The sequence below is a fragment of the Camelina sativa genome, chromosome 14 (assembly GCF_000633955.1).
Source record: "Camelina sativa cultivar DH55 chromosome 14, Cs, whole genome shotgun sequence".
Taxonomy (NCBI): Eukaryota; Viridiplantae; Streptophyta; class Magnoliopsida; order Brassicales; family Brassicaceae; genus Camelina; species Camelina sativa.
The window spans coordinates 8,145,536-8,158,916 of record NC_025698.1 but is presented as its reverse complement, the minus strand read 5'-3'; the positions used below and the strand labels follow the sequence as shown (position 1 = coordinate 8,158,916).

General features: G+C 35.9%; 5 protein-coding genes across 5 annotated transcripts in view; 1 reads left to right on the top strand and 4 right to left on the bottom strand.

The window, feature by feature from the left end:
- LOC104743352 overlaps positions 1 to 3,895 on the top strand; it is a 5,291-nt gene extending 1,396 nt beyond the window's left edge. Inside the window, exons 2-7 of the mRNA XM_010464447.2 lie at positions 5 to 24; positions 475 to 601; positions 895 to 1,241; positions 1,322 to 3,095; positions 3,193 to 3,443; positions 3,529 to 3,895. Coding sequence (XP_010462749.1) covers positions 5 to 24; positions 475 to 601; positions 895 to 1,241; positions 1,322 to 3,095; positions 3,193 to 3,443; positions 3,529 to 3,600 — 2,591 coding nt within the window. The 3' untranslated portion in view covers positions 3,601 to 3,895. The remainder of the gene's footprint in view (positions 1 to 4; positions 25 to 474; positions 602 to 894; positions 1,242 to 1,321; positions 3,096 to 3,192; positions 3,444 to 3,528) is intronic.
- On the bottom strand, positions 3,998 to 5,780 carry LOC104740412 (CASP-like protein 2A1). Its single transcript, XM_010460991.2, has 3 exons — positions 5,392 to 5,780; positions 4,547 to 4,667; positions 3,998 to 4,461 (listed from the first exon to the last, which is right to left on the bottom strand). The coding sequence occupies exons 1-3, from the start codon at positions 5,739 to 5,741 to the stop codon at positions 4,186 to 4,188; spliced, it is 747 nt and encodes a 248-aa protein (XP_010459293.1). The 5' UTR covers positions 5,742 to 5,780; the 3' UTR covers positions 3,998 to 4,185.
- On the bottom strand, positions 8,305 to 9,459 carry LOC104740411 (glutathione S-transferase U26-like). The gene is made up of 2 exons (XM_010460990.2): positions 9,085 to 9,459; positions 8,305 to 8,742 (listed from the first exon to the last, which is right to left on the bottom strand). Exons 1-2 carry the CDS (start codon positions 9,397 to 9,399, stop codon positions 8,398 to 8,400), a joined length of 660 nt encoding a protein of 219 aa, XP_010459292.1. The 5' UTR covers positions 9,400 to 9,459; the 3' UTR covers positions 8,305 to 8,397.
- LOC104740410 (glutathione S-transferase U25-like) lies at positions 10,010 to 10,967 on the bottom strand. The gene is made up of 2 exons (XM_010460989.2): positions 10,581 to 10,967; positions 10,010 to 10,491 (listed from the first exon to the last, which is right to left on the bottom strand). Exons 1-2 carry the CDS (start codon positions 10,893 to 10,895, stop codon positions 10,147 to 10,149), a joined length of 660 nt encoding a protein of 219 aa, XP_010459291.1. The 5' UTR covers positions 10,896 to 10,967; the 3' UTR covers positions 10,010 to 10,146.
- LOC104743351 lies at positions 12,634 to 13,341 on the bottom strand. The gene has a single exon (XM_010464446.1). The coding sequence runs from the start codon at positions 13,339 to 13,341 to the stop codon at positions 12,634 to 12,636; it is 708 nt and encodes a 235-aa protein (XP_010462748.1).

Genomic DNA, 13,381 nt, shown 5'->3' with positions numbered 1-13,381 from the left:
TCAAATTGGCTTGGGAAGCCCAAAGTATGACTCTTTTCTTTTTCTCCTTATATTCACTTTCAGTTGCTAATTCATTTCTCCACACTCAGATAAACTAGATTTTCTTTGGCAAAGCGGTAGTGCATATCCCACCTAATTCTTAAGTTCAATTCTCCTTATCTAGTTGATATAGTGATGGGAATTTTTCTTTGGAATGAATGCAAATAAACCTGGCATATAGCCTCCTGTAGTTGGTTTTGGCTCAAACAGATTTGGTATAGTTGATCCGACAGTATATCTAATGGGGCTTTATGTTGAGAAGTTAATCCTAGTAACTTAGGTTGCTTCATTTGTCTGGTTTTATACTTAATCGTCTTTCTCTGTTTTGGATTGGTTCTTTCTATCTCCTTTGGTATCTGTTGCAAGTTTCAGCTGGTGGAAAGAAATGTTGTTTGATTAATGCTGTGTCCTGCCATGTTATTCCTTTGTTTGCAGACAGCTAGTTCTTTGGCTTGTGCTCAGAAAGGTTGGGTTAGTGTTGATCTGGACAAAATTCAATGTGAATACTGTGGGTCTACTCTACATTACTCTCCTCCACAAGATTCGTTGAATCATCCTGAAGGTCAATTCTTGTTCCTGTAACTAAACTGATCGTCTTTTTCTATCTAACTCTCGGCCCCGAGGTGTTGTGGGGATAATTTAAGTCTTCGTCTTTCACTTGTACTGTATCAAAAAAGAGAAAATCTCTCAAACCCTTTCTGGGCATCTTCAGAGCCAAGAGTTTTGATCAATAACCAACATATACCAATGAAAAGAATTTTGTGTTTGCTCTTAAGCAAGAAAAATCAGTAGGCATGAATCAGCTTTTTTATATGGTCCTCACATTTGATATTCCTTATTCATATTTGATAACAGCTGATAACATCGGAGAAGAATTCTCCAACCAGCTTGCTGCTGCACATGAGAGCTCTTGTCCATGGGTAGGACAAAGTTGTGCAGAAAGCTTAGTTCAGTTTCCTCCAACTCCTCCATCAGCCTTGATTGGAGGTTACAAGGATCGTTGTGATGGGCTCCTACAGTTCTATTCTCTACCAATTGTCTCGCCATCTGCGATTGACCAGATGCGTGCTTCAAGACGACCACAAATTGACCGCCTTTTGGCACATCCTCAAGTCTATGCCAATGATGATCTCAGTTTCAGAATGGATAATATCTCAGCTGCAGAAACGTCCAAAGAAGTGGCTCTCAGTAATTACTATCGCGTAAGAACTCAGTAAAATGTGCTCTTAAGCTTACTAGCAATAAACTACCATTGTTTCTTATTTTAATTTTTATCTTACAGGCTCAAAAGCTGATAAGCCTATGTGGATGGGAGCCTAGATGGCTTCCAAATATCCAAGATTGTGAAGAACATTCGGCCCAGTCAGCTAGAAATGGGTGCCCTTCTGGCGCAGCTAGAAATCAAAGTCGTCTACAAGATCCTGGTCCAAGCAGGAAACAGTTTTCGGCTTCATCCCGAAAAGCCTCTGGAAATTATGAAGTTTTGGGTCCAGAATATAAATCGGAATCCAGATTACCCTTACTGGATTGTAGTTTATGTGGTGTAACCATCAGGATTTGGGATTTCATGACCACTTCTCGCCCGGTTCCGTTTGCCGCTATTAATGCCAATCTTCCTGAAACGAGCAAGAAAATGGGAGTGACACGTGGCATTAGTGCAACAAGTGGGATAAATGGATGGTTTGCTTATGAGGGCATGGAACAGCAGCAAAATGAAGATGTTGACGAGGCTGAAACTTCAGTTAAGAGAAGATTAGTATCAAATGTAGGTCTGAACTTATATCAAACTGCAGCTGGTGCATCATCCTCTGCACAACTGAACATGTCCGTGACGCGCGATAATTACCAATTTAGTGATAGAGGAAAGGAAGTGTTGTGGAGGCAGCCTTCAGGAAGTGAGGTTGGTGATCGTGCTGCTTCATATGAATCACGAGGGCCTAGTACTCGTAAACGGAGTCTGGATGATGGTGGAAGCACGGTTGATAGGCCTTATCTACGGATACAACATGCAGACAGTGTTGAAGGGACTGTTGTTGACCGTGACGGTGATGAGGTTAATGATGATTCAGCAGGGCCTTCAAAGCGTACCCGAGGCTCTTATGTGCATGAAGCTTATCCTCCCTTGTATGGGCGAGACTTATCAGTAGGGGGGCCAAGTCACTCACTGGATACTGAAAACGAGAGGGAAGTAAATAGAAGTGACCCATTTAGTGAAGGAAATGAACAAGCTATGGCTTTCCCAGGTACTAGAGACTCCACGCGGGCTTCCTCTGTCATTGCAATGGATACAATTTGCCACAGTGCCAATGATGATTCTATGGAAAGTGTGGAAAACCATCCAGCGGACTTTGACGATATAAATTATCCCTCTGTGGCGACAGCTCAAAGTGCGGACTTCAATGATCCTTCGGAACTGAATTTCAGCAATCAAGCTCAGCAGAGTGCTTGCTTCCAACCAGCTCCTGCTCGGTTTAATGCTGAACCAGGCATTAGCAGCATAAATGACGGTGAGGAAGTACTGAACACTGAGACTGTCACTGCCCAGGGAAGGGATGGACCAAGTTTAGGTGTCAGTGGGGGTAGTGTCGGAATGGGTGCAAGTCACGAGGCAGAAATCCACGGAGCTGATGTTTCAGTCCATAGGGGAGATAGCGTTGTTGGAGACATGGAACCAGTTGCAGAGGTCATAGAGAATCTAGGACAAAGCGGTGAATTTGCACCAGAGCAAGGCCTTACTGATGATTTTGTTCCTGAAGAAATGGATCGAGAAGGTAGGCTTGGGGATAGTCAAGATAGGGTGTCTCAATCAATTGTAAGGGCGGACAGTGGCTCTAAAATTGTTGATTCATTGAAGGCTGAATCTGTTGAAAGTGGTGAAAAGATGAGTAACATAAATGTGTTGATCACCGACGACAGTGTTCATCCATCTTTGTCTTGCAATGCGATCATGTGTTCTGGTTACGAAGCATCTAAAGAAGAAGTGACCCAGACGTGGGAGTCCCCGCTCAATGCTGGCTTTGCACTCCCCGGATCAAGTTACACTGCGAATGACCAAGGTCTGTAGATTTCTTCCTGTGGTTTATAAAGTCCAAACTTCATCACGTAAAAATAGTGTAAAAATGATAGAATAAGCATATGCTGTTTCATTTTCAGGGCCTCCAAACGGAGACAGCAATGATGAAATTGTGGAATTTGATCCAATAAAGTATCATAACTGTTACTGCCCTTGGGTTAATGAAAATGTGGCTGCTGCTGGATGTAGCAGCAACAGTTCAGGTTCTTCGGGTTTTGCTGAGGCGGTTTGTGGGTGGCAACTAACTCTTGATGCCCTTGATTCGTTCCAGTCGCTTGAAAATCCTCAAAACCAGACAATGGAATCAGAATCAGCTGCATCTCTGTGCAAGGTTTGCGTCAACTTGCATCTCCGTTACTTAATTTTCTTCCTTCGTTTGATGATCTAACACTAATACTAATTGGTTTTGCTTGTAGGATGACCATCGAACTCCTTCCCAGAAGCTCTTGAAACGCCAATCTTTTATCAGCAGCCATGGGAAAAAGTAAGATTATTTACTTGCGAATAAAAACAAAAAGGTACAATTGCAAATTTTCTTGATTTCAGACAGAAATTGATATATATTGGTGTGGTGAAGCATATAAGCTTGCACAACACTTGGTTAGGGGGCTCTTTAGCTTGTGTTTCCTTTTTCGCAGGACAAATAAAGAAGTTTCTATAGTCTCTCGGATCTACAAACTTTTGTATTTCTTTGAAGTTAAAGTAAAAGTTTGTGTAGTAACTGTTAAAAGACGCGTAAACAAAGGTGACAGTATTGAATCTAGTTTGATAATCTTATATTGACTTTTTGTCCTGTTTAGTCCTGAATTCTACGACTTTAGTTGGGTTTTAATCAATTTTCAAGACAATGTGTGCATGGAACCGTTGTGTTAAGGATCATTAGTCTCCCATAAGTTTGTGTGATTCTTATGATTCGTACCTTTTATATAAACATTACAACCCAGTCGTAACATCAATACAAGCACAATAGAAAAGGTGGTCCAAACACAAAAGCATTCTTTCTCTTGACCCAAGTTAAAAAGACAGCTTGTGAAACTTGACTAATTAGATGTATTTGTAAAGCAAATGAAGGATCAACTTCCGAAGACAGCGACTTCGATGTTCTTGTCGGAGTCAACAATGGAGGGAGGGTCAAAGCGAGTGAAGAGCTTATAGGAGGAGATTAAAGAGAGAACAACGTAGAAGCAAACCACGAAGAAAGTGATTATAACAGAAGCAGTGGCTTTATGGCAGAAACTGCCATAAGAGCTACATGCATCACTCCAAGTAATGGCTGCGTCTCCATTGTAAGCTAAGTATAGAACTTCCGCGGACACAGCTCCAGCAGCAAGAACCAGATATGTCAGAAGCTGAGACAATTAAATATTGAAAATTTAATATCAGTAATAAGGGGGATCATTTTGTTGATGATTAACCGAATGTTCTATACTAAACCTGATCGAGACAAAAGAAGGTCCAAACACGAGGCATGGTTGAAGAAGAACGAGGCATCGCTGCGATGGCTGCTGATAGAAGAGAGTAGCCCGCACATATTCCGTTTGCATGCACCAAGTACCTAATTTTATAATGACATTTTTACCATTACCGATATTAATAAATAAAACATTATTTAACATTATTTACTTTTGAATAATGATGCATTAGTTGTAAAACAGTTTTTTACTTTTGAATATAATTTAATATTATTTTCAAAAAAATAAATAAATAAAACATTATTTCAGCCATAATAGCACTCTTAATCAAACCCTATACGGCTATATCTATGCTAACTTCGATAACAACAAATGTAGCTTAACTAGAACGTGTCAACGCCTAGCATTTTGGGGCCCTAGACGAAATTAAAAAAGGAAAAAAAAATCTCCATTTTGTAATTCATCAGAGCCGCATGTTTCATGATAAGAGTGAAACAAAATTGGGACCAAATTAAGATGAATGACAAGTTTGAAACCAAAGATTACCGATCATAATCAATCTAGTAAAACAAAAAAAAATCAAATTAGAAATGGCTCTACGTGTCTTCATAGTTAACACAACTGTTGAGGGAAATATTGGAACTCCAGTTACAAATTTTGGGTAAAATATGTATAAACATAGATATATACATCAGTTTCTTGAAACTACAACCTTTTTTGGATTTCATGTAAAACTTCGGTAAACCATCTCACAACACACAAACCCTAATTATATATAGTATGCGAGGAGATGTGACTCTGAACCTTAGAGATGAAAGATTATTACAATTATTTGCATAACTACATATGTATGGATAAGATACGTACCTAAAAGCTGTGAGATTGGAGTAAGATATAGAACCGAACTCATTGTCTTCGGAGTCCTTAAGCATGACAACAAGCGCCGCAACACAAAGCCCCACTGGAGCTAACCGGAGCATTGTTTCGGCGGTTCGCATTCCGGGACCAACCTCCTCCCACTTTTCCGTCGCACCGCCACCGGAACCGCCGTGGTTAGCCTTGTCATGATCGTTACTCTTCTCCATTTTGATCTTCTCAATTTTATTTGTCTCTTTTTGTGGTTCCTGAGGAAAAATGTGGTTATAACAAGTGGTGATGATTTTAATGTGTGACATTAAATAAAAGGAAGTGTTGGATCGATAGGTTGGTGAATGCATTTAATTTCGATATTCATGACGCTTCTCACACTTCCCTAGAAGAAAACATTTAAAGGCTTCGAAATTGATAAGTACTCCACTAAAACTGCAAAACAAAATAGATCACTCCACTACAATGTATTTTATTTAACAGAAAAAAAAAAAATCGATTTGTCTAAGAAAATAATTTTTATAAAGAAAAATAAACAAATCAGGAGCTCATTCTACTCATTTTAATCTAATTAAGTACATTTTTATCTTTAATAAAATTGGAAAATCAATTACTCACTCGTGGACATGTTTATTTTATTCGCTTCTCACGGTTTTTTCACATCCTTTGTTTCAGTTCAATCTAAAGAACACTGTATTTTTAAACATATATATATATAACAACATTGTATATATTGATAACTTAATGTATTTATTTTTCGACGTTGCATAAGAAATCATATTTTTTCAGTACGGGCTCATGCTCAAGTTAAAAAACCGGTTACCATCTCAAATCGCAATCAAAGAACCCTAGCTTTGAATTTGAAGAAAATATTTTGCAAGACTACTTCGTCTTCGTGTATATATTTTCAAATAAGTAAACTGTGTTTATAGGATACTAGGATACACAAATTTTGGAGCTAATTCAATCTCGTGATCGAGAATAGATCCAGAATAAAGTTTGTTTCTTCGTGGCGTAGATAATAAATGTATAGAGTAATAGTGTGGCTACGCACGTTTCCTCATAATAGTATGGTTACCGGATTAGTTGGTTTAATAAAAGCAACTAATTCTAAATTTGTATCCCCACTACTGACTATTTTTGGTGGATCAAATGAATGCTACTGCAAATTTTGATAAGCATAAGAATTAGGCACCTCTAAATTTTTACCTTTGTGAATCAAGAATCTAAATAAATATTATGAAATATATATTGAATATTACGAGATAGTAGCTTTGAATCAAAATGCTTTTGTTTACGGTAAGGTAATCGAAATCTATCTTGCTTTTGAAAATGTCTCGTGAATTAATTATTCATTTTAACTAGTTTTTTCTTAATCCATTTATAGTTATTCGTTCTTTTTTTTTCTTGCAAGTTGCAACCATGACCTGACCTCTAATGTTTTTTAAAAAGTTGGGGTGTATCCAATCGAACTTCTATAATGATTTATATATGCTCAAATGGTATAAGAGAAAATACATTTATTGATTAATTATAAAAACTAGAAAATACTATGGTTTATTTCTTGTATAATAAATGTACCTACTCTTTATTAAAAGATCTACAGTTATATTTTAACAAAAAAAAAAAAACCAAAAATCCAAAGTTATTCGAATGGGGGTTGTTAATACTGTATAGTGCATATTTTCAAATCTTATATTATAAGTATTAGCATTGGTTGAAGGATAAGCTGGAGTGATTTGTTTAATTTGATATTTTTGGATATATATATAGGGTACAATGATTACAAAACATCTAAAACCTTAAAAAATCTTAACAAGGACAATATATATATGGTATCTACTTGACGATGTACTCTTTTTATGCAGGGAAAGTGTAGATTCCATTGTTTTCAAAACAATCATTTTTATATCGTCGAGATCTTCCGTGCTGTGCTCCGCTGAGTAACGTCATTCAAATTCAGGTTATTAATTAGTGACCGATGAGGTGGGATATTTTACTTAATTACAAAATTCAATCGTCTTTGTAAAACAATATAGGAGACTTTTTTCCTAATTTACCCTCTAATAATAATAGCGCAGATATTATTAATAATCAGTTTGATAATGATAGGATGGGAGACATCTTATATCAACGTTATGTTAAAGTCTTTTGTAAGTGTTGAAACTTGAAACAACCTAACATATATTTTACGCAAGAAAAAAGGAACACAAATAGTATTTTGGAAGTAGTAATATTGTATTTCATTAAGTGGAAGTGGACACATATATACTTCACAAAAATAAATAAATTTTAGTTTGACCATGTATTTTTGTTTGCTTAATGTAAAATTTAAACTGACTCGCAATCTCCTTCAAATATCAGGTTTAAACTTAAAACCAAAAAGAAAAGAAGAATATATGTGCCCACTTAATGAAAATATTGTTCTTAGTTTTGTGGCTAACCTAACCAGAGATAAATAATTTTATAATATGTAATACGGTTGTCACATCATTATTATTCGAATTTAATTCAGAAGCTCGACAGTTAATTGATAGATTAGTCAGTTAAGTATTACTGGTTGGATTTATTGTAAATTACATATTCCATTATAAACAACAAAATTAGTCAGTTAATCATTAAGGCCATACTACATAGAGACATTATATTGTAAATGGAAAATGATCAATTGTGGACTATGTGATCATGTCGATGCTGATGTTGATATAATTGATAGAAAAAATATACTATATCAAAATACAAAAGTCTCATCGTATTATTTAGGAAAGAATATAACAAATACTCTAATTGAATGTTTTAGGTTGCATTGTTATATTTTTTTTAATACTATTTTTCTTGTTGTTTAGTTTAATTGTATTAAAAAAAAAATAGTACAGTAAACATTTTTATTACGGTTTCAACAAAACAACAAGAAAAAGAAAACTACAAATCTTACAGAAAACACAGAAACATTACATACAGTCTTCTTGATACCCAACCATATTTTTGGTATACAACATTAAAAGATCACTCTCCTCCAAATTTCTTCCTCAGGACATAAACGTACTCAATGATCCTGTCAGAATCAGCTAATGCGTTAACCACACTCTCTCTCTCCAGACACCTCTTGGTCCACGTAGTCAATTTCGGAAACTCTTTTTGGATACTGAAATCACCAAATTTCTCCATGGCCTTGAACCAGCTGTAATATCCCATTAATGCAATGTCCATGTATCCGAACACTTCACCACCATAGTAAGGCTTGTCTCCGAGCTCTGTTTCAAGTGTCTTGAAATGTTCCAACAGTTCCTTCTTCACTGCAGCATGTTCTTCGCCCACTGTTGCCCATATCTTCCATGATGGGTCGTAAAACTGAACCAAATCAAAATCACCAAAGTCAATATTGTTCAAAAACGAGCATTTTGATAATTTTTGGAACTCGATTTAATGTTTTCGTTTGTGTGTGTGTTTCTTTCTTCCTAAACGAATTTAAAACCTTAAAGACCTAATGTTTTATGTTTTTGGCGTTAATTTGCATGTTAGGAGTATTTAACCGAGAAATATGATAATTGTTGTTTTTCATTTTTCCATTTTCTACCATTTATGCGATATCAACTATGATAACGTCAAAAAGGCCCAACAAAACATCATCTAAAACACTAAAATTATGGGATCACAGTTAATAAAAGTACATAAAATTAATTAATTAATAACCTTTCTGTCGATGAAATCAGCCCAGAATCTCGCTTGAGACTTGTGGTAAGGATCAGAGGGAAGGATCGGGTATGTATCGGACCAAACCTCATCGATGTACTCAAGCTGAATAAGAGACTCACAGATGGGTTTACCTTTGTGGATGAGAACCGGAATCTTCTTGTGGATAGGGTTCATCTCGAGGAGCAAAGGAGTCTTAACCCAAGGATCAGTTTCCTTGTACTCATACTCCACTCCTTTCTCAGCCAAAGCCATCTTTGTCCTCATCCCGAACATGCTTGGCCAGTAATCAAGAAGAATCACTTCGTCCGCCATTTTTTCTTAAGAGCCGGCTTAGCTCTGATCAATTGAAAATTTTCAACTGTTTGTGTAGTGTTTATTNTTTTTTTTTTTTTTTTTTTTTTGTATCAAAAATAAATATTGTTTTCTTATAAATTAATATTATTCACGCCTGTCCCATAATTTTAAATCTTTCAATTTTTTTAATATCATAAAGAAAATAAAAAGAATATCTAATCTAGATACTCTTAGTAAAATAATATTTTTATTAAAAATAAAAATGTATGAAATAAGATAGAAACGGTCTCTCTCATTTGACAAACTCTTTTGCCATGAGTTTTTATTTAGTTGACAAACTGATTTTTAATGATTTAGGGATTTATTTACCCATTTAAATTTACAAATATAAAATACCTGCTAATGATTAAGTTTATAAGCTAGATAGAAAGCCCATTTAACATTGGACCTAACGTATTCGGTTCGCAATATTAAAAAGGATCCAGTCCGTTTGTTTCCCCCTTTGTTTAAAAAAAAAGGACCGGATTAGTTTGGTACTGTTTTAATTCGATATGGAAGACTTTCTCATGACAATGGGTGAGATCGCAAAAACTAACCACCATTGGAAGTTTGAAACAAATGCAAAATATTAGGCATGCGGAATGTGTCATGTGTGTATTATTTTGAAACACCTTTAGATTTTCGAAAAAAAAAAAGAGCAGAGCAAAAACAGCAAACACAAAAGAGAAACGTAGAAACATTACAGAGTAGAATCAAAAGATCTCTCTACTCGATCCCAAAATGTTTCTTTAGCTCAGGAACGAACTTAATGATCTTCTCCGAATCAGGAAGAGACTTGGCCACACTCTCTCTCTCCACACACCTTTTACCCCAAGCTATCAGTTTTGGGCACTCTGCTTCAATGCTGAAATTCCCAAACTTCTCATACGCCCCAAACCAGCTGTAAAACCCAATGAGAGCTATGTCCACGTAACCGAACGTCTCACCTCCAAAGTAAATCTTGTCTCCAAGCTCAGACTCTAGTGTCTTTAGTATCTCGATGAACTCCTTCTTCCCTGCCTCTTGCTCTTCTCCTTTCGCTCCCCAAGTCAACCTCGCCGAAGCATACACCTAAAATCACATATTATATACCAAAACATTAATGTCGATGTCTTGCTTTAATAATAAGGTTATTTTTTTGGAAGCTAGATTGATTTTACCTTCTTGTCGATGTAATCTCCCCAAAACTTGGCCTGAGCTCTCTGGTAAGGATCAGAAGGAAGGAGTGGGTTTATCCCGGGCCAAACTTCGTCGATGTATTCGACTTGGATGAGAGATTCACAGACCGGTTTACCATTGTGGATGAGAACCGGGATTTTATTATGAACCGGATTCATCTCGAGGAGAATCGGGCTTTTGTTCCATAGATCTTGTTCTCTGTAATCGAACTTGACATTTTTCTCCTCTAGAGCAATCCTCGTCCTCATTCCGAACATACTCGGCCAGAAATCAAGAAGAATCACCTCGTCCGCCATTGTTGTCGTTGTTGATATTAAGCTCACTGAGATATTTTTGTTTTGTTTTTTTTTGTGTCTTAAGCATATGGTGAAGAGAAGAAGGTTTTATAGAGGAGAAACATTAACTACAAAACGAAATCGCATTTTGCTTGCTGGTAAAGTCAGAAATACATCAACTTTTCCCATTACACTAATATCTAAAATTAATAAATCACGTTAAAGTAGTTTATTTAATACGAAGGGAATATACTTTTCACTAATCATTTTTTTTCATGAGCTTTTCAGCTTAAGATATTCGTTTAGTTTCATTATTGTTTCGTGTTATTGAATGTGAGTGCATGTATCAAGGGGGTTTGTAATTGGTATTGTAATTTTGTGTGATTAGTATGATAAAATTTCATGTTTTTTTTTTCTTGTTTTCTTAAGTTCATATCATTCCAGTAATTCAAATATTTATATTTATCAGACATGTTAACATTTACGGGAATTTTTTTAAATCAAATGCTTCTTTTTTTCTTTGGGGCAAACAAATCACTGCTTACGTCATCATACTTGATACACACACATTTTTGATACAAACTAATCAAATGCTTACCGAGTATAAAGTATAAGCTAAATTCATTTTTTGGAGAGGTGCAAGTCGTTGACCTACTCAATTTATTAATGTGTTTTCGATTCATTTACATTGACCACAGGATTTACAGAGTTGAATTGATTATGTCACTGCTTTCGTCATCCTACTTTTGAGTTTTGAGTTTGGACGGTGGGTTTTCAAATGTATTCCTTGCCAAATTTGTATTGGTGTTAGTTTGATACCAAAAAACAAATTTGTATTGGTTACCTTTTTTTTATTCTCGGGCCTCTGTTACTTACTTTTAAGGATGCCAACAACAACAAAGATAAAACGATCAAATTTTAGCTGTCTAAAACATACTCAAATTGATCTATTATACATCTGTTATCATATGTCTCTGGCATCCATTTCCCACTATTCTCATTTTTTTTAATTTCTTTTGTGGATCTACAAAGAACAAAGTGATAAAAGAAACAAGCAGATCAAACTGAAAAGAAAAAATGATATGCAAATTAAGTAAACAATAAAAATGGTGTAGAATCGGTTTGCAGTAAATAATAACTAGCTACTAAATTTTAACCAATTTTTCCAATACTTAAAATGATGAAACGAAGAACCAAACACTATCCAATGATTTTTAGATGTGTTCGGTTAAAAAGTTCTCAGTTAGGTTTAGTTTTCAATTAGTTTGTTTCGTTCTTATATTTCCTGCAAACGGTAAAATAATAGACCATATTGATATCCACTTTATTGCATACAAATGTTTATATATTTCATCATTCAACTCAGTCCATTCTATATCACATACTATTGTATATTAATTACATTGCATACTATATATTCCGCTCTCTACTCTAATATATAGGGGTTAGCATACGAAAAAGTTAGTCCAGTACTATCGGATATACAGCAGAGTATTGGATAACCATTCAAAGCCAAGGATTAACATACATAAATAGGCTAGAGGTGTAAATTTGAGTACTCCCGAGTAGTTGCAGGTAAATTTGAGTAAATTAAATAGTCTTATTATGATTAACACAACATTCTCCAAATTTATATAAGCAAAAAAAAACAAAAAAAAAGAAGTAGAATTTAAAAAGAAAAGGGATTTGTATAAACTGTAGAAAACAAATCTTCGTAATAATTTGTATTTTCATACTCGAACTGCTTCTTCAATCTGATTCATAATTGATATGATCGAGGCTCTAGAAGAAGAAGATCCAACCACACTTCTAAAGCACACCCTCGAGAATAGCCATTACTTTTGGAAGAAGTTACTTGAGCAACATAGGGGATTAATTTGTACATCGCATATAAAACCTCGTGGTCGCTCATTCCTGCTTCCCGCAAGAAATTAATCAAGTCTAGTCTGCTCCCACACTCGTCTCCATTGATGAACTCGTCGGCAAACGATAAAGTCGTGAATGACGAGTGATGATCTTGGTCGAAGATCCTCGCATTGACTCTGACTGTGCCCGCATCTTCTGGTTCAGGATCGTGTTTGATTTTGTGTCCACGCGAGACTTGAACATCCTCTAAAGTTTGAGGCTCATCGTAAAAAATAAGATCCAACGTCACTTGTAAAGCACACCCCGGAGAATACCCATCACTTTCTGAAGAAGTTATTTTAGCAACATAGCGAACTAAGTGATGCATGGCATGTGCAATATCGTAGTCGCTGATCCCTGAAAGGTTTAAGAAATAATCCAAGTCCAGTTTGCTTTGACACTCGTTGCGTTCACCGTTGATGAATTCGTCAACGGACGACTTTCTCGTGCATGTCAAGATTTCGTCGTCTCCTCCGAAGATCCTTGCATTGACTCTAACTGTGCCCTCATCTTCTGGTTCAGGATCGTGTTTGATTTCGTGTTCGAAAACCCCCGTGAACATGATTATAAAGTAACAATAATAATTCTGGTGGTTTCTGTTT

Bases quoted from the DNA above. Each gene is read 5' to 3' on its own strand.
- LOC104743351 (XM_010464446.1), bottom strand. From the start codon at position 13,341: ATGTTCACGGGGGTTTTCGAACACGAAATCAAACACGATCCTGAACCA.
- LOC104740411 (XM_010460990.2), bottom strand. From the start codon at position 9,399: ATGGCGGACGAAGTGATTCTTCTTGATTACTGGCCAAGCATGTTCGGG. The intron at 8,743-9,084 runs GTTATTAATTAA...GATTTGGTTCAG, and splicing joins CTGATTTCATCGACAGAAAG to TTTTACGACCCATCATGGAA.
- LOC104740410 (XM_010460989.2), bottom strand. From the start codon at position 10,895: ATGGCGGACGAGGTGATTCTTCTTGATTTCTGGCCGAGTATGTTCGGA. The intron at 10,492-10,580 runs GTAAAATCAATC...ATGTGATTTTAG, and splicing joins GAGATTACATCGACAAGAAG to GTGTATGCTTCGGCGAGGTT.
- LOC104740412 (XM_010460991.2), bottom strand. From the start codon at position 5,741: ATGCATTCACCAACCTATCGATCCAACACTTCCTTTTATTTAATGTCA. The intron at 4,668-5,391 runs GTACGTATCTTA...TTATAAAATTAG, and splicing joins TCCAATCTCACAGCTTTTAG to GTACTTGGTGCATGCAAACG. The intron at 4,462-4,546 runs GTTTAGTATAGA...TAATTGTCTCAG, and splicing joins CCTTCTTTTGTCTCGATCAG to CTTCTGACATATCTGGTTCT.